The 20666-nt window shown below is 36.2% G+C and overlaps 2 protein-coding genes across 2 annotated transcripts; both read left to right on the top strand.

The window, feature by feature from the left end:
• The first annotated feature begins 3162 nt into the window (after positions 1-3162).
• LOC133860361 (uncharacterized) lies at positions 3163-4146 on the top strand. Its single transcript, XM_062295985.1, has one exon. It carries the CDS (start codon positions 3163-3165, stop codon positions 4144-4146), a length of 984 nt encoding a protein of 327 aa, XP_062151969.1.
• A 2005-nt stretch (positions 4147-6151) lies between these two features.
• Positions 6152-7151, top strand: LOC133860164 (uncharacterized). The gene is made up of 2 exons (XM_062295825.1): positions 6152-6759; positions 6915-7151. Exons 1-2 carry the CDS (start codon positions 6179-6181, stop codon positions 6922-6924), a joined length of 591 nt encoding a protein of 196 aa, XP_062151809.1. The 5' UTR covers positions 6152-6178; the 3' UTR covers positions 6925-7151.
• Positions 7152-20666: the final 13515 nt, after the last annotated feature.

Genomic DNA, 20666 nt, shown 5'->3' with positions numbered 1-20666 from the left:
ACGGGCCCAGAGATTGTGACATGTAATATTCCTATCCTTGGATATAAAGCTACATCATTATTTGATTCTGGGGCTACTTATTCCTTTATTTTGAGTGCTTATGCACGATCGTGTCAAGTGTTAGTAGTTCCCCTAGATATCGGGTCGGTAGTGGTCACACCACTAAGAAAAACTGTAGTCTGTATGTGAATTGTATGAGTTACCCAAGTGCAGAAGTGCCCTACATGTACCTACTTGTTAGTACCCAAATGGAAATGAAAGAAGATAGCCATGGATCGAGTTCGTAGTGGAATTATAGGGTGCACCATCCGAAGATCGAAGATGTTTGCAGCCTGAATAATCGAATGATGCTGTGAAGGCAATTAGCTAGTTCCTATATAAATGACCTTCCTAAGCCACCAAGAAATAAAACTTATTGTCTTTCCCACCTAGGCGTTCAACTGCTTAAAGAAACAGTCCATGAAGCTCAGGCATCCATCGCAAATGTGGAAGTTCAAATTTGTTTTACTGCCTTCTGTTTTTGTTTTTATATTTTTATATATTTTTTTTTTTTGTCTTGTTTTTTTTTTTTTTTTTTTTTTTTTTTAATCTTTTTTATTCTAAAAGACATGTATTAAAATATTATTGGTGCTCAGCTCACATGACATATTAACGGATTCCATCCAATTTGCTAATGGAAAACGCATCCATGGCCACTACAAAAAACAGTGCATTTAGTGGCGTGTCTACAGTAAGCTACTGTTTGACACTTCACTAATTAGTGGCGTGTTAAATTTTAACACCTCACTAAAATAATTAGTGGTGTGTTAAAAATAAACGCCACTAAATTAGTGGCATGTTGGCTTTAGCATGCCACAATATTGTGGCGTGCCAGTCAGACACGCCACAATATTGTGGAGTGTCAGTCAGACACGCCGCAAAATTGTGGCGTGTCTGAATAACACGCCACTAATTTTCATAGAACCGCGCAAAAACGCGCGGTTCTCCCTGTTTCTGCACGAAACCTCTCTTCCTCTCACTCTACTCTCTCTCTCTCTCTCTCTCTCTCTGTCTCCCTCTCGTCTGAGCTATCGCCGGCCGCCGCATCCCACCGCCGATCAGGTATGCATCTCCTCTGTCCCTCTCTCCCTCTCAATATCTCTCTTTAGCTCTCTCTCTCTCACTCTCTCTCTCTCTCTCTCATTTCTAGCTCTCCGCCCAGCCAGACGCCGGCCACCACCGACGCCGCCCATTCCCGGCCGCCGCATCCCACCGCCGACCAGGTATGCATCTCCTCTGTCTCTCTCTCCCTCTCAATATCTCTCTTTAGCTCTCTCTCTCTTTAGCTCTCTCTCTCTCACTCTCTCTCTCTCTCTCATTTCTAGCTCTCTGCCCAGCCAGACGCTGGCCACCACCGACGCCGCCCATTCCCGGCCGCCCAAGATCACCCCTGCCCAAGGTTAGTATTTTTCGTTTTGGTGATTATGTGTTTAATGTTGCGTAATTGATTTTTTTTTTTGAATGTTTTGTTTTCCCTTCAATTATTATTTAGTCGTTTTGTTATTTTTCATAGACTAACGAATATTGAATCATTAGCATCGGAGTTCATATTCATTTTATATGATGTCTCTTTCACTGTTATTTCTAAAGACATATAAAATTTGTTACAAATTATACATAGATAAGATTAATCATATGTTCACATATACAAAAACATATTATAAACACTTTAAATTATTTACTTCAAAATTAAATGACTCGATCTTCATAAGTTTCAAAGTATATATAAATACTCTAAGCCAAATTATAAACATCAAAAACATATTTCAAGGGTGGACTTATAATCTTCACATTGTATGTTAAAAAAAAAAAAAAGAAAAAAAAAAAAAAAAAAGAAAAAAAAAAAAAAAAAAAGAAAAAGAAAAAAAGAAAGCTCACTTCCATAATGTTTTATATGGTGGCTTGGGACTATAAAACAGCTAAAATGTTGTTGCAAGTGCATGATGCTATAAAACAGCTATGACATTGTAGCTAAGGAAAGAGTAGAGAAAGAGTGGTATAGACTACAGACCAATGAAACATTTTAAAACAGAACAAGACTTTTCTTGAGAAACAATAAAACATTAGAGTTCACCATTCCATAAGAGATATTGTCGTTTATGAAGCCCAAACTCTGACCATGCCAACCATTTATGTCCTTTCCGGACACCAAATTTGAAGAAATGGTTGAAATATATATATATGGTTTAGTAATTTTAGAAGTCTTTTATGTGTAATTTTTGTGTCCCTTAAAAAATGATATGATTTTTAAAAAATATTGTTTGATCAAGAATAACAACCGTTATTCCTCCATTTTTTCAAGGATTAAGATTTTCTACAACTTATTGTACTCAAGTTTTTCAAATCTTGACTTGGAATTCGTTGGTTGAAATTTTGTGATATTAGGTTATAACCAACTATCTGTTTTAACAACTCAGCAGTTATAATATGCTAAAATTTTAACATTTAAAGAAACCTAGTTAATTAATAGAGAATAGAATATTACTAACTTTAAAAATTAACATCTTAGCTCCCATAGTTGATAGTACCACCACTTGTGAAATTAGAAACTTCATCAGTATTTGTCATCAATATAGATGGAAAAAATGTCATGTGCTCCACACGCGACTTCTTTTGCATATTTTTTCTAAAGTGCCCCTTCTTTTTAATAAGAAAAGAAATTAAAAAAATAAAAAAATAAATACAAAATTGTTGTTGGAAAGTATATGTGCTTTCACACCACGTTAGGTGAAACTACACTCAAAATGATGGTCGTCCCTTCAATTATTTCCCCCCGATCATGCCAATAAAACTCGTAAGACACTGTCTTCATCTTTATTTTTCCATTGTATGAAGCTTTAGCCTTAAAATAAAATAATATATCCAATAGAATAATCACTGCTCTAAATTATTAGAAGAAAACATCTTAGTGTTCTTAAAACCTTACAACATTCTCAAGTCTATCTTTATATTATCACAAACGAACTGTTCCCTATCCTTTTTTTTATCTTCCATCATAATTTAAAATCTAAAAGCTGTCTGCAGTTGATCATGTTTAATATTAATGATGAAAAAAATAATGACCTTCCTAATATGTTACTTGCTTTATTTTGTTACTATTTTGTATTGTACGTAGAGAAGAAAATGGACAAGACTTGGATGACAAAGTCTAGGGGTACAAGGGAATATAAAGATGGGTCTAGATCGTTTGTTGACTTCACAGTTAGTAACTGTAGAATCCCCAATGGAAATATACATTGCCCTTGTAAGTCGTGTCGAAATAACCAGCGTCATCCGCCCTGCGTCGTACTTGCCCACTTGACAGGGGGTAAGGGAATGCTGACTACATACACTACATGGTTTTGGCACGGTGAGAAGCATGTTCGGGGTCCTATTGCAGGTTCTTACTCGAATCGCCCGGCCGTAGATGCGACTAGTGGAAGCACAGAACATAGTGGTGACATGCACTCAATGTTGCGTGATGCATTCGGCATGCACGAAGTTAGAGAAGACAATTGTGAGCCTGAGGTCGTGGTTCAGGGAGGTGAAGAAATTGGGGGGAATGAAGAATCAGCTGAAGGGAACACTCAGAAGTATTACGACAAGCTTAAAAAGTCGGAGAAGCCACTTCATGGGGGTACTAAACATAGCAAGCTGAGTGTTATTGTACATTTGTACAACTTGAAGTATGTTGGCGGAATTAGCAACAAGATTTTCTCGGATTTACTTGATTTCATCATCCAGTTGCTGCCTGCATGTGATGACACTTTGCCAGCTAATACATATGAGGCGAAAAAGTTTCTTAGTGACATGGGGCTTGGTTATGAGAAGATTCCTGCATGTCGTAATAATTGTATGTTATTCTGGAAGGACAATCAAGAATTAGAATCATGCATCATCTGTGGAGAATCTAAGTGGAAGGATGAAATTCATTTGGATGAGGATGGTCAACCCATATCGTCGAGAAAGAAACGTCCGGTGAAAGTATTGCGGTGGTTTCCACTCATCCCTCGGCTACAGAGGCTTTTTATGTCGGAACATACAGCGCCCCACATGAGATGGCATGTAGAAGGCCGCACTAAAGACGGGGTGCTGAGGCATCCGGCTGACGGTGAAGCATGGAAATAATTCGATCTCTTACATCCAGAATTTTCGGCCGACAATAGGAACGTTAGGCTTGGTCTAACCTCAGATGGATTTAATCCATTTGGGAACATGAGTACTTCCTATAGCACTTGGCCAGTAATGCTTGTTCCATACAACTTGCCTCCTTGGATGTACATGAAACAAACATCATTCATATTATCCCTGATTATCCCGGGCCCAAGTTCACCTGGAATGGATATAGATGTCTACCTTCAACCATTGATTGAGGAGTTACAAGAACTATGGAATGTTGGGATACGCACATTTGATGCCTCGAAGAAAAATAATTTTGTGATGCGAGCGCAATTGATGTGGACAATAAATGACTTCCCGGCATACGCAGATTTGTCTGGATGGCCTAACAAAGGTGAATATGCATGTCCTTGCTGTATGCATTCAACACGGTCTAAATGGTTAAAACACGGTAAAAAATAATGTTTTATGGGGCACAGACGATACTTGCCCAAGGATCATCCGTGGAGGCGAAACAAAAAAATATTTGATGGAACCCGAGAATTAGAATGTGCCCCTCAGGTGCAAAGTGGAGATGAAATTCTGGGAACGTTAGAGGGTATGGTATTTGGGGATGAGAACGCGGGCATGGCAAACAAGGATAGAAAGAAAAAAAGGAAGAAGCGGAAGAAGGGAGAAACATCGACTGCAAATGTAGTTTGGAAGAAGAAAAGTATTTTTTTTAGGTTGCCGTACTGGAAAGATAATTTATTGCGGCACAACCTTGATGTTATGCACATAGAGAAAAATGTAATGGACAACATACTTGGCACAATTCTTGACATCTCAGGGAAGACAAAGGACGACATTGCAGCCCGCAGAGACTTGATGGAAATGGGTTTGAGACATAAACTTCATCCGTTCACGGCCGATAATGGTATAACCTATATGCCTGCAGCATGCCACACAATGTCTAAGGATGATAAAACACATTTTTTGAAAGTGATTCGAAATGTGAGGATGCCCGACAGATATGCCTCTAACGTTTCTCGTTGTGTAAGACTTAAAGAATGTACAATATCGGGCTTAAAGAGTCATGACAGCCATGTACTGAAGCAACAACTTCTCCCTATTGCATTGCGCGGATCACTGCAAAATAACGTGGTTAGACCAGATGTCTGTATTCTTCAGGGGCTTATGCTCTACAAACTTAACACAAGAGGATATGGACCGACTAGAGCGTGACGTTTGTGTCACTTTGTGCAAGATGGAACAGATATTCCCCCCTGGTTTTTTTACTAGCATGGTTCACGTAGTCGTGCATCTTGTCTGTGAATGCCGACTCGGGGGACCCGTACAATATAGGTGGATGTATCCGGCAGAGAGGTAAAATTTGTGCATGATTAATAATTATTTTAATTTTTACTATATTAGGATACAAAAACTTGTCCACACTTCTTCAATGATGTTCCTACGTAGGAGCCTTGGGGGGTTCAAATATAATGTACGCAATAAAGCAGCTCCTGAGGGCTGCATTGTGGAAGGCTACATAGCGACCGAGTTGATGACATTTTGCTTGAGGTATCTAGATAATGCACCAACATTTCACAACAAAATCCAAAGAAATCCTGATGGTTCAAAGGGGGCGGGAACACGGGTCATCCTCGACCGTATCACATTGACACAGATTCACCGATATATTACGAAGAACTCTGACGAGTTCCTTCAGCTCCGGGCGTAAGTTGTGTTACATAAATATGTATGTTCAATTATGTTACAGCCTTGGGGTGAATAATAATGCGACTAATTGACAATTGTAGGATGCACATGGATACGCTTAGGCGATCACATAATAGGGGGCGAACTACGGATGATCAGTTAGAAGCCCAACATCATGAACAATTTTGCGATTGGTACCGTGAATATGTACGAATTATCATCATGTTTAACTATTAAATGTTGAACTTGTACATCATATAATTAACCAAACTAACTTTGTGCGTTTACATTGTATGTAATATACTTATAGGTCGATCGAGTGAACGATCGAGGTAGGAAGGAAATGGGTGACAAATTAGTGATGCATTGTAGAGGGCCGAAAGAGACAGCAATAAGATATAACAGATATGTTGTAAATGGCAAACTGTTTCGCACTCGAGCACATGATGCAGGAAAGAGGACTCAGAATAGCGGTGTGTGTGTGCCGACCGTTGATGGCGAAATGTACTACGGGAAGTTAACAGAAATAATTGAGGTCGAGTACTACGACAGGACCAAGTACGTCTTGTTCAAATGTGATTGGGCGGACACCACGAGGGACATAGGGTACAAGGTGAATGAGTATGGGCTAGTGTTTGTCAATTTCAAAAAACTTGTCCACACGGGAAAGCTTATCACTGATGAGCCGTACGTGTTAACTACACAAGTTGACCAAGTTTTTTACGTTGAAGATGAACGGGACCCAGGTTGGGCTTGCGCTGTAAGAACTAAACCTAGGAACGTATACGATGTTGGTGGTGAAGGGCATGATGATGCATGTGCTAACTACCACGAGTGCGAGCCGCTCCTATTGACCAGTAATAATGACCATAATCTGGAAGATGACTTCGATCACATCCGACCCGACGTAGATCCGATCCCAGTGTATGTGTTAAAAAAAAAAAAAAAAAAAAAATCTATTTGAAATTTGAAATTATTTATTTCTACATTGATTGGTGATTGTTAAATATGTGACTCATTTAAATACTGTGGTGCATATAGTTGATATATAATGTATAAATACGTGATGTATTTTGCAGGGTACAATGAGTTATAGAATCCCAAGTGTTATGAAGCGAAATAGGAGCCAAGGATCGAGATCTAGCGACCCTGCGCACACACAGAGCGACCCTACGCACACAGAGGCAGGGTACAGACCAGTGTTCGCAGATGATCACTCAGGATATCAGTACAACATGCCGGATAATACATTTGACCATCTGCCTCATATGCAGTAGACAGTGAGCCAGTTAGAGGCATGTTCCCTTGGTCACGTGGCGCGGCTATTTGACTACAGTTTATCAGGTTCTCATGATACCGAGACACATCTTCCAGACTATAGTGAGACACAAGCTCAGGAGGGCCTGCATGATGCACAGCCCGCGGAGGGCCTGCATGATGCACAGCCCGCGGAGGGCTTGCATGATGCACAGCCCGAGGATGAGCTTGCTACACAAGTGCTGGGCGCGTATCAGGTCCGGACGATAAGTAAGTACATATTTTTATAAATTTAAAGGATATATACGTATTTATTGTTTTGTATTTTATATTCATTTCGAAATAATTAATATCGATATCTATTACTGTTATAGGTACTAATCCGGATGGCAGCACTTCCTTTGAAGTTATGACCATTACAGACCCGCATAAGGCATGGGAGATCCCCGCGGGGAAGAGGGTCGTGATGGATTATAATCAAGGCTGGCAACCCGTAGGATTTAGCGCCAACAAATTTAGACGGCAAACCGGGAAGCTAATAAGGAGCGGGAACTATGTGCATTTACGGGACGATTGGGGGCATGTACCGGCTCGTACAAAGGAGGATATATGGGAAGCCCTGATGGTAAGTGGGCTTTTTTACATACCGCTAAACCTTTTTTTTTTTTCTTTTTTTTATTTATTTATCAATTTTCAACTTGTGTAGGTGGACTTTTACATCCCGCCAAGTTGTGATTTACGAAAAGTAAAACGAGATGCATTTCGGGATATGGGTGTAAAGCTTAAGAATTGGAGACACAGTACAAAAATGAACCTAGGCATTCAACGGGGCAATACTCCTGAGACGATACGAGCAAGAGTAGGGGCAAGAAAACTCTCCAACTACCACCCCGAGGACTTGGATGCGTTAATGAATAACTGGTGTGACGAGGAGTATCAGGTTAGTCATGAATTATATTACTATTTTGTGTAGTTTAATTAATTTCATTTAGTTGTGTTAGTGTTTACATAATAAGAATGTTAATTGTGTAGGAGTATGCTGACCATATGAAGCAATTATGAGCATTGCAAAATACTCCTCATTGCACGGGGACCAAAAGTTATGCGAGGTTGTCACACGAAGAAGTATGTGCACCAATTTATCACGTACTAAACATTGTATATATAAACATGTGTTATAATGTTTTATTCTTTTGGCAGACTATCAAGGATGGCATTCCTCCTACACGAGCACAATCGTACATAAAATCTCACACGAGGAAGGATGGAAGCTATCCAAATGATATAGTAAAAGAGAGATGTGTATGCTATTCACCTTTCATATATTGTTTTACTTATATGTGTGATTAATTATTTACGATGCACATTAGTTTGACACACCAACATTTAATACGACATGCAGGAGAGGATGGCGATGCTAATGCCAACCGACTCTGCCGAATCGTCAAGCATAACACAAGGAACAACACGCTGGAGACATGACGATGCGTACGACCAGGCGCTCGGCAATAAGCCGGAGTACGCCGGCAGAGTTCGGCAGGTTGGGCCAAATGTTTGGCCTGTGCCGGGGTCCATACGCTCATACCATACACCATCACAGCCACGTTCACAAAATCAAGGGCAAGCCGTCTTTTCGCAAGAAATGTTTGCTTCTGAGATGGAGAGAGTACTCAAGGCTGAGCGGGCACGACAAGCTTCTGAGATCGAGAGAGTACTTGAGGCTGAGCGGGCACGACATAAGTTACAAATGGATGAGGTGTTGGCAGCACAATCTCAAATTATGTCCCGTTTTAGCCAAATGGAGTCATTGTGGCGCCAGTCAGCATCCATGCCCGGAGTCTCTCATGATAATGCAGTGCCAGACAAAAATTCTACACATCGTATGAATGTATCATCTGTTGATAGCAGATCAGGTAATAATTAATGGATTTCTTTTTCGTGGTATGATTACGTCTGTTTAAATTTACTTTGTTGAATGCTTAGGACTTGATATGATTTGATCATATTGTTTGTTAACTATATTTGTTTTATCATTCGCAGATCCTACGGAAAATGCTATGCAGTTACCCGATCATGAAAATCTTGCTGACGATTGATATTGGGTAACATTTAAGTTTATTTTAGTTAGCAAATATGTACTTGCTTTTTTTGGAATGATTTTTTTGTAGTTTAGGGTGAACATTACAAATGTCTTCATAGTTTAGGGTGGATGATTGCAATTAATCTTATATTATTCTATTTAACCTATTAAAAATATGATAGTCTTAGACCCTCATATTCTCTCTTTGTGGTAATGATCCTCTAACATACTTATATTGTAGGTTAATGTCAGTTTGTTTGTACTTAATGTTAGTTTGTTTCCTTAAGAAATAGGTTTTTATCTCTCTGAGCTTCATTTCTGTTATGGTCTTGACCTGAAAACCCTTCCTTATTGCATTGACTACATTATGATGATTAAGGGCAAGTTTCTATATGTTTGGTTGTCTTAGTTTAAGGACCATAAGTTGATGATCAAGAGCTTCTCCTTTTCCTAGTGGTTCAGAAGTTCCTATAGCACAATCCGACTCTGTTATCTACACATCTTCATATTTACACATCTTCATATATAAGTAGTTGATTTTCACTTTAGCAGATGTTTCTCTACACTGATTACTATTTATAATGAATATACAATGAAATATTATCAGCGTTATAAACTGTGAGCTACACCAGTACCATATACAACTTCATCTAAGATACAAAGATACTAATGTAGTAAGAGTTTGTACAGAAGCACTGGCATATATATATATATCTATATATACCCCTAATATAAAGATATATATTGATCTTAGGAAAACAAATAAGTCCCAAAGACGAGCAAATTGTAAACAGTAATAGTTGCAAGTAATATAACTTAATTAATGACTCGGCTCACAAAAATATGAGTTTGCATAACATGAACCCAAAAAAATAGGACAGTTACTTGTTTTGCCATCTTGGGCATATTTTCATGTCTAAATGTTATGAAAAGATCTCTATGTATCTGAAATAGACACCACAACATGTTAACATTCTTCTTAAATAGAAGCGAATAAAGATGCAGATGTAAGACTTATAGAACATAAGCAACAGCCAGGAGGCAAATATTTGTAAATCAATAAAAACAGGCTTTAGGAGTGTTCAGCCAGAGGTCTTCTCATGGTAAAGTCATGAGATCCCGCCGAATTGTACTGATGAATGTTATCAACATAAGACCGTTCTTTGGAGGCAAATGGTAGATATTCTCCTTCAAAAGCGGAATTCTTGGGGTTCAACCCCATTAATAAGTTCCCCAAAGAGTTGAAAATTTTGAGAAAGGCTTCCCAACATGAGATCGAGGTATTACAAAATAAGCACTCCACTCAGTCTCATATATCAACCTTCAGAACCTCCCAACATATTTGATATTTGCATGATTTTGATAAAAAGTCGGATGCTCATCAAACTCTCAGCCCTTTTAAAGTAAACATCTACCCTGCTTGAGATGTATTAACTGTTAAGTTGACTTGCAGGCCTTCAGATATATTACTATTTATAAATTGTCTTTGTGTTGTTTGGTAGAGAAGTTTGGATGAAAACCATAGCTTGGAGATTTAGTTTAGACAAGCACACCATGTCAGAGATGTTATTCAGTATTCACTTTATGCTACACTTGGTGCAGAGAAAATTTAAAGGGAAAACTTAAATTTTATTTTTATTAAACGAAAATGATCCACAATTTTCTTCTCTATTTTATTAAACGAAATATTAATAGGATATTGTGTTGCAGGTTCTTTTGTACTGGAAGGAGTAGATGTAACTGGATATCGAGGTCATGTGCTGAATTATTTTTTGGTAGTTTAAATTTATTGTATTTTTTGGGAATTTAAATTTATTGTATCTGAATCGACTTGTTTGTTGGCATTGTTTTGTTCTTGCAGGCGCTATCTGTCATACAGCTTAACACCTGTTGCTGGAGAACTTTTGTAATTACTTTTTGGTATCAATCTAGGACAAAGATTGATTGTATATTTTGTTTGTTGTAAGTTTTAGTTTGATTGTAATGAATCTATGACATATATATATTAGTGAAACTTTTGGAATGATTTATTTGTACTTGTAATTATTGATAAAAGTTTAAATTGTTGCAATTGTGTTGATCATGCATTGATAGAATTGTAGTAGATCGATACAAAATTTCGATACAGAATTTCGGATTTGGATTGCAGAATTTGGATTGTAGTGTATGTTTAAGCAGGGTTTTTAGATTTGGATTACTGAATTTACAATTTTCTTTTTTTAAAAAAAATACTTTAATTAGTGGCGTGTCTGACACGCCATATATAGTGGCGTGTCTATCTGACACGCCACAAATTTGTGGCGTGTCATTTAATGACACGCCACAAAGTCAGAAATACTGACTAAATGATTAGTGGCCTTCTAAAAAGGCCACTAATCACACGCCACTAATGTTTAGTGGCGTTTTAGGGTGACTGAAAGGCCACTAAAAGCCAGTCACAAACCACTTCAATTTTTGTAGTGGGCCCTATTAGTTTCTTTTTTTTAATCACTTTTTAAACTTCATGGAGCAATTTGCAACCCAGTGAAACCATATAGACTAATCTTAATTACGGTTTTCATGTTTTCTCTATTGGTTCAATGAAGAAAAAAGTAAAAGCAATAAAAATAAATAAATATATATATTTATAGATAAAATAAATATATTTTCAAAATAGGGATAATGAGATTTTGAGAGAAGAGAATTTTTATGATATAACCCGAATTAACTAGTACAATGATATAATCTACTATTAGCTTCATTTCAAGGCTGGATCATTGCTTAAGTGAAGTAGACAGTTGCCTAAAGCCCCTAGTAAAATAAGGCCCTAAATAGCAATAACCAAGATTAGTGTAAGATGGGACGAATTGGAACTATTAGTTTAAGGATTTTAGTGTAAATAAATGGAGTTATTCACGAATAGCTTTCATTAGATTCTATAAACTCAGACGCGCGGTTTGTTTATTAAGTGGAAACTTGACAAGCTAAACTCATATAAATTGAGTTCGGCTCGACTTGTATAAGTTCATATAAATCTATATAACTTCAGTAATTACTTTCTATAGTATTATTCTGAAATTCATAATGAAACTACCTTTAAATATTTAGATAGATGAAAGAGAATTTTCTTCCCAATGTGATATATATAGGTTTAATCTTTGTGATTTTGAATGTTGATATAAATATGTGTGTGTGTATATAGATGTTATAATTTATATTATAAATAGTCAATTTCAAGATTATATATATATCTATTTATTACAAATACAAATTTAGGGAAGTTAACTTTAATAGGTTTTTAAAAATAAATTAATTTACTAGAGAGGATCGAGCTCTAGTTAATGGAGTCAATTGAAGAACTCTTCAGAAGGGTCTAGTAGAGAGGCGTTCAATTATAGATACTTGTTAGAGTTCAAGGTATGACTACTGCAAATGTATTGTGAGTACGACTGTCTTGTAACTAGCTATTTCTTCTGTTAGTTGATTTCCTATATTTGGTTGCCCCAAAGTGATTTTTTTCTTTGATACAAAGAGTTTCCACTTCATAACCAAATACACTACAAAAAACTTTGATTTTAGCCACGTGACTACAGTACCCGGTACTGTACGCCACTAATCTATGACAAAGATTGATTATATATTTTGTTTGTTGAAACTTTTGTTTTGATTGTTATGAATCTATGACATGTTTATTGAAACTTTTGGAATGATTTTCTGGTAGTTGTGATCGATTATTGATTATTGATAAAAATGCAAATTGTTGGGATTGTGTTGATCATAGATTGATGGAAATGTAATAGAATAGGGTTGCAGAATTCGAATTACAGAATTTTTGTATTTAAAAAAAAAAAAAAAAAGAATTGTCTTAATTAGTGGCATGTCACTAGTTGACACGCCACTAATTTGTGGCGTGTCAATCAATAACATGCCACTATATCAGAAATACTGACACCCTGTTTAGTGGCCTTGTAGAAAGGCCACTACTCACATGTCACTATTGTTTAGTAGCCTTTCAGGCATCCTAAAAGACTACTAAAAGTTAGTCACAAATCACTTTAATTTTTGTAGTGTATTCCTAATCTTATGCTAGCAGCAGTTGATCAAGCAGGAAAAAGGTCCTTAAGAATAGGAAAAGTTTGGGCTCCATGTTTCCTATGGACAGCAGTAATAAGTCTTGAAATCTGAAAGTCTAGTGCTGTTGTATCCTTAGAGAGGGGCTATCTTTTGCAGCCTTGAGCCTCCTTGATATCAGGAGATTGCAAACTGTGGCTGTCCTAGAATTCATTGTCTTTGAGATTTGGTTTATCTGAATTGAGTTTGTTGGTAGGGTTGGCGTGAGATTCAATACAGCCCCACAATCTGGACGGATTGGAATAGATGTTGAAATTGGCCCGAAGAAGAGCAAAGCGAGCAAAGGTGAGATGCTTAGTAAGAATGTCAGCCAACTGATCCTTGGTAGAGAGAATTTGACAATGAGACTTTTGAGAGCCACATGATCCCAAACAAAATGATAATCGATTTCAATGTGTTTGGTGCAAGCATGGAAGACCGGGTTAGAGGACAAGTAGGTGGCACCAATATTGTCACAAAAAAGAATGGGAGCAAAACTCAGCAAAGGGTAAGACGACACCAAGTTCTTTGAGCAAGGATTGAAGCCAGATAAGTTCGACAGTGGCATTAGCAAGGGCTTTGTACTCAGCTTCAGTGCTGGAATGAGAAACAGTAAGCTACTTCTTTGAGTGCCAAGAGGGGAGATTAGGCCCAAGAAAAGTGCAATAACTAAAAGTGGACTTTCTGTCATCGAGGCAGCCTGCCCAGTTAGCATCAGAAAAGGCAATAAGTTGGAAGGAGCGGCAAGGCCGGATGAGGAGGTCGTGTGTAATGGAGTGTTTCAAGTACCAAAGGACGCACTTCACAGCAATCCAATGAACATCCTGGGGATCTTGCATAACATAAGAGCATTTGTTGACAGTGAAGGCAATGTCAGGACGAGTTAGGGCCAGATACAAAAGGGCTTCAACAACCCTGTGATATAATGTAGCATCTATTAAGGTAATGCCAGCATATTTGCTGAGAGATGTGAAGGTTGTCATAGGAGAGGTGAGGGGCTTGGCTAAGGGCATGTTGGTTTTGTGTATAATAGGCATTTTGAATATGGTTCTTTTGTTTATTTGTTACTCTATGTGGATGACATGCTTATTACTGCTAAAAACTTGTTTGAGATTAAGAGAATGAAATGTCTTTCAAGTGATGAGTTTGAAATGAAGGATTTGAGTGGTGCATAGAAAATCCTTGGGTTAGTGAGTACTTGGTATGACGCACATTTCAGACTCTTAGCAGTGTTAGCAGCACAAAGTGAAGAGGTGGCATGGAGTGTTTCATGTCGCATGTACCTTACTCTAATGTAGTTGGCAGCTACACTTGTCTATATATTTCATAAGCGGTCAGTGTTGTTAGTCCTTGCAAGGTTTGCTAGCAGGCACTGAAATGGATTCTCCATTATGTAAAGGGCGCTACAATCTTTAGTTTAATATTTGACATGGGTAGTGGTATCGGTTCCAGTGTCATTTTGTGTGTTGATTCAGATTGTACTAGTCAATCTTTGGTGATCCTTAAAATTATTTTGTCACAACGCACTTCAAAGACGTGAATGTGGTAGATAATTTTTTAAAAAATAAATTAATTAATTAAAGAAGAAGCTCCCATGAAGCTAGCTTTTACTTTACCACTTGCTACTATAGCTTTCACTTGAAAGATATGGAACTGATTTCATTTTCTCTTCTTTCTTTCTTCCTCCCAAATATTACCAAACTAAATACTACTTTAAATTATTATAACAATTTCATTTGTTTCTATTATTCGCAATCTCTTTATGTTGCGTGTTATAGAAACTTTTTCTTTCATATAAAGTTTGAACTTTATTTCTAATTGTATTATTTCATTAGTATGACACTCCAAGAGAAAAATATTGGCACTAGCATTGCTCGTGATTTTTTGTTTATTTTTGGATTTTTTGCCATGTGTCAAGCTAAGTTGGTATTTTGTATGTGCAGAGACGCTTTATTGGATCTAACATAGTTATCTACATGCTTGATACTATTCTGGTTGAAAAATCTAATGCCATGTTGACATAACGATCTATTTGATAACAATATAAATTGCATGGATCAATTTTACAATTACATAACGATAGGGACTAATTTAGTTTTTTCTTTTCTTTTTTTTTCTTTTTCATGTCAAAAGTATAAGTAGATTTTTCTAGTGATAGCTAGGAAATATCTGTGTGAACTGTGGTGAAATTAGACGAGGTGATCTGGGGAGGCCATGATCCCCTTCCCAAAGATCCAAAAACCAAATGACAAAAATGGATTAAAGATATTTTTGGTATTTTATTGATAATGGCCATACTTTAAAATTTCATCATAGTCTAATATATATATATATATATATATATATATATATATATATATATATATATATATATATATATATATATATATATATATATATATATATATATATGTCGGTCTCCTATGAGCATCCCCAACAAGGTCTTTATTATAAAATTTTTTCTAAAATTTGGAGAATATCTTAAAAAACCCGCTTCAACAAACTCTCTATCATTTCTATATTTTGTCTCTTGTCAGAATTCCACTCCAAATCTGGCGCAGATGTTCTATGCGCAATTGAATTTTATTTTTATCATTTTCACGTTCTAGAAGGTATTTTGAACCCTTTTTTAGAGCCCTTTTAAGCCCTAAAAACGGTTCAAATGTTTTTTTTGAACCGTTTTGACAACCGGTCAACACATCTAGTATTAAAGACTCGGATTGAACCGTTTTGAACCAAAACGACTCTAACTAGCTGTAGTCGTTTTAAGGATTCAAAACGGCTCTAAATAAATAAATTATATATATATATATATATATATATATATATATATATATATATATATATATATATATATATATATATATCATTTTTTTGGAGTCGTTTTATGGACCCTTAAAACGACTCTAAATTGAAAAAAAAAAAAAAAAATTATTTTTTTAGTAATACTTCTTATAGCAAGAATAAAATAAAAGCACAGCAACTATAGAAAATACGGAACATTTTTATACTAAAAAAAAAAAAACACGGTTATCAACATAATAGGAATTTTCATTTTTGATGATTCTATAGAACAAGTCTTCTGGGTTTCATTAGTCTATCTGAACACAGAAAAAATTAACATTCTATGCATCTATTCCTCTCCAAAAACTCCAAAGTTTTAGGAAATTTCATTTCTTTTTCCTCAGTTTTGGTGAGCCATTCAATAACCATAAAACAGAGAAACCTTACCCAAAAACAAATTGAACCCCAGTTTCACATTCAAAGATACCTTATTTTTCATTCATAGAAGAACTAATCCACAATAGAAACATGAAAATAAAATTCTTTCTTCCAATTACATCTCATAAACACTAATACCCACAATCTAAAACTTCCCCTATGAAGCAAGACCAATAAAAACAAGAACACCCACAAACCAAAAATACAAAATCCACATAAAAAAAATCCAATCTTTATGTATTGATTAAAAATTATCTAGAAAGAACGCAACCAATCCGGAGATTCCTCCCTCGAGCTACTCATTTTAGCCTTTCATTCCAAACTCTATGAATCAAATATTTTCCATACAATCAATCAATCAAAACGAAAACATATTGTTTCTAAACTACAATAACTACAATAGCAGATTTTAAAGTACTTTTTTTTTTTTTTCATTTTTACTAAAGCAACAAAATTAAAAAAAAAAATACAAATAAAAAAATAAGCTAGCTTTAGCTAGCAAGAGACAGTAGTCATGGGTCTCTTAACTGGGTCTCAAGAGACGGTGGTCAGAGAGAGAGAGAGAGAGAGAGAGAGAGGAAGAAGACCGGAGAAGAATAAGAAGAAAGAAGAAAGAAATGGCTGAAGAGAAAGGAAGATGCTAGAGAGTGATGGAGAGATGAGAGTGATGGAGATCAGAGAGAGAGAGAGTAAAGAAAGAGAGAGATCTGGGTGTTTCTAGAGATTAAGAGAAATGTAAGTGAAGGAGATATTTTATGGGTGTCACGTGAAAGAAAAAAAAAATTGAAACTCAAAAACCTGAAATTTTTTTGGGTGTAGCACGCGCAGGACACGAAACCCTCAAAATGTTAGAGTCGTTTTTATCACAAAACGGCTCCAATCATTTTTATTTTTATTTTTAATTAGTTTTTTATTAAAAAAATTTATATATATATATATATAAGCATATAGTATACTAGCTAATTAAAATGAGTAATTGGTGCACAACAGTTGTGCAAGAGTCATTTTCTGCTAATTAAATATAATATTACATATTAATTATAATATGTTGATAATAGTATTTATATAGTAAGTTAAACTTTTTTTTTTTTTTTTATTTTGACATGTCCACACAAGAAAGAGGAGGGGGAATTCGAACTAGTGAGCTCCACTTCATGAAGCATGGTCCTCAGCCGATTGAGCTACCATTTGAAGACTATAGTAAGTTAAACTAACATATTAACTAGTAATTAATACTAATTCGTATATAACATATATTGTATAGTTAGTATATATATATATATATATATATATATATATATATATATATATATATATATATATATATATATATAATATAAACACGCATATATCACATTACTCATAGTTAATTAATAACAGTTATATACATATTTACATTATACTTTTATTATAGTTACTTAGTTATATATAATATTTTAGATTTACTACTTGCTCACATCATAGTTACTTAATTAGCTAGGATCGATCGGACGTTAGAGCGAACATTCATCGTGCCAAGTTTGATTGATCAAACATTCGTATCACAATAGATCGAACCGATGCACTAGGATGAGTTAGATATTCGATCAAACATTCAATTGTGTCAAGTTTGATCAATCATTTGATCGTATCACGATCGATAAGACTAATGCACTAGGATCGATCAGAGTATACACCAGGATCGATTGGATGATTCTATCGATCCTATGATCGTTAATTAGACTAATGCATTAGGATCGATCGGAGTAATACATCAAAATCAATTGGATGATTCTATCGATCCTTTGATCCTATCATGATCGATCGATCAGACCAATACTTAGGATCAATCGCACGTTAGATCGAATTTTTACTGTGTTAAGTTTGATTGATCGAACTCTATAATGATCGATCAGAATAATGTACTATGATTGATTGGATATTCAATCAATTAGAGTAATACACTTGAATCGATCGGATCTTCTATCGCTTCTATGATCCTGTTATGATCGGCTCTAATTCAAGATCAACTATTTAATTAAGTTAAACTCATAAATGAGACAGTCTTGAAATCTCAAAGCTCGCCTCGTCTCGATTACAACCCTAAATACAACTTATATAGTGTAGTGTTATATATATATATAAGTGTTATATATATTAATTGGAGTCGTTTTAACAAAAATGGATCTAGTTTGAAACTTTTTTTTTTTGGTTAAAATGGCTCTAATTGAAACCGTTTTAACTAAAACGGCTCAAACTAGAGGCGTTTTAACAAAAAGGGCTCTAATTAGAGTCTTTTTTCTCAAAACGACTCAAAATAATTGGAGCCATTTCAACAAAAACAGCTCTAATTAGAGCCATTTTTGCTAAAACAAGTCTAATTTGAGCCGTTTTAGTTAAAACGCCTCTAATTTGAGCCGTTTTAGTTAAAACGGCTCCAATTAGAGCATTTTTTTCTCAAAATGGCTCAAAATTAATTGGAGCTATTTTAACAAAAACAGCTCTAATTAGAGCCTTGAATTCGATTCATAGATGATACATCAATTATGACTAAAGACAGAAATAGTACCTCCGTCCAACTTTCGTTAAAAAATTAACGAAAGTCCATGTCACATGCCTTAAAAATTCGATATGCATAATTAAAAATAACAAAAATAAAAACTAAAAATAACAAAAAATTATAAAACTTTAAAAAAAAAAATGAAAAAGTTAAAGAGAAAAAAAAAAAAAAAAAAAAAAAAAAAAAAAAAAAAAGAAAAAGAAGAAGAAGAAGAAGAAGAAGAAAGAAGAGTGGCTGGAGCTACCCCATGGCCTTTGGAGTTGGTCAACCACTCCACACCAATCGAACCCTTCTCCTCTTTAAAAATTTTTAGTTCTACGCACCTTGCAAAATAACAAAAAATTATAAAACTTTAAAAAAAAATTTTTAAAAAAATGAAAAGAAAGAGGGGTGGTAACTACCCATGACCTTTGGAGTTCGTGAACCACTCCATACCGACCGGACCCTTCTCCTCTTTAAAAATTTTTAGTTCCGCGCACCTTGCAAGGTTGCAGATAATGAAGGGCGAAAGAGGAGTGATCGTTGTACTCCTTGAGCACAACTTGTGCACTCACAGTAGGCACAAAGAAGTGAGATTCAGTGCTGGGTCCCACTTTCTTGTATTTGCTGTGAGTGCACAAGTTGTGCAGCACAAGTATTTCTATTATTTTTCTTTATTGAATCACGTAGTGTGGGGGCCACCACAATTGGCCGCATTCAATCCACCTACGGATAGAATTCAAGGCTACGAAGGAAATTAGAAACAAAAAAAGAATTGAACATATATAAAGTGGAGTGATGGTCCTACAGGAGTAATTGAAATTTGTTTGATATTGTAATTATGAGAGAGAAATATAATGTGTAAGTGGACCAACTGGTCATGAACGTACCTCCTACAGCATCTTCTTGCGTTCAATATGATTCCTCAAATATCTAAATTCTAAAGTCCTCTCTCTTGTGCTTTCTCCTAGAATCACAAGAGGAGAGTGGGTGGAGTCCCTAGCCGGTCCCTGCTAGGTAGGAGTCTGATAGTTAGTCTGGTCTGGTCACGAGTCCAGTTTGTCTGGCTTCTCTAGTTCAAACCTTAGATGGAGGAGTTAGTGGAGAAGCTAGGTGGTAGCATGAGACTGCTGGAGGGTGAAAGGATGAGCATTGAGATCACAGAAGATGAGACTGCAGACCTGAGACTGGCAAATGGGCGTTGCCTGATTGGCCGCTTCATGTCTGATAGAAGGATTCAGAAGGAGGCGTTTAGGGCGTTTATGGCTCAGCTGTGGAAAACGGCTGGAAAAGTGGTCTTTAAGGAGTTATAGGAAAACATTTGGCTTTTTGAGTTCTCCTCAGAAGCTGACAAAAGGAGAGTACTGGAGGTCTGTCCTTGGCTGTTTGACAGAAGTGTCCTGATCCTTAAAGAAGTGGAGGAAAGTATTCCGCCCGCCCAAATGGATTTCTCAAAGTCACCGTTTTGGATTCAAGTACACGATATTCCCCTAATATGCATGAACAAACATGTGGGGCTCAAGATTGGAGAATCCATTGGAAGAGTGGAGGAAGTGGACGTTACAGGGGAAGGGATAGGTTGGGGGAGGTGCCTTCGAATCCGGGTTCAGGTTGACATCACCAAGCCCCTCGAAAGAGGTCGAGCCCTCGAGCTTAATGGAAAGA

This window comes from Alnus glutinosa, chromosome 2 (genome assembly GCF_958979055.1).
Source record: "Alnus glutinosa chromosome 2, dhAlnGlut1.1, whole genome shotgun sequence".
In the NCBI taxonomy this organism is placed as follows: domain Eukaryota; kingdom Viridiplantae; phylum Streptophyta; class Magnoliopsida; order Fagales; family Betulaceae; genus Alnus; species Alnus glutinosa.
Note: the sequence above shows the minus strand (reverse complement) of the source record. Positions and strands in the feature narration are given on the sequence as shown.

What these genes read in the sequence shown, in the direction of transcription:
- LOC133860361 (XM_062295985.1), top strand. Translation starts at nt 3,163, where the DNA reads ATGGACAAGACTTGGATGACAAAGTCTAGGGGTACAAGGGAATATAAA.
- LOC133860164 (XM_062295825.1), top strand. Translation starts at nt 6,179, where the DNA reads ATGGGTGACAAATTAGTGATGCATTGTAGAGGGCCGAAAGAGACAGCA.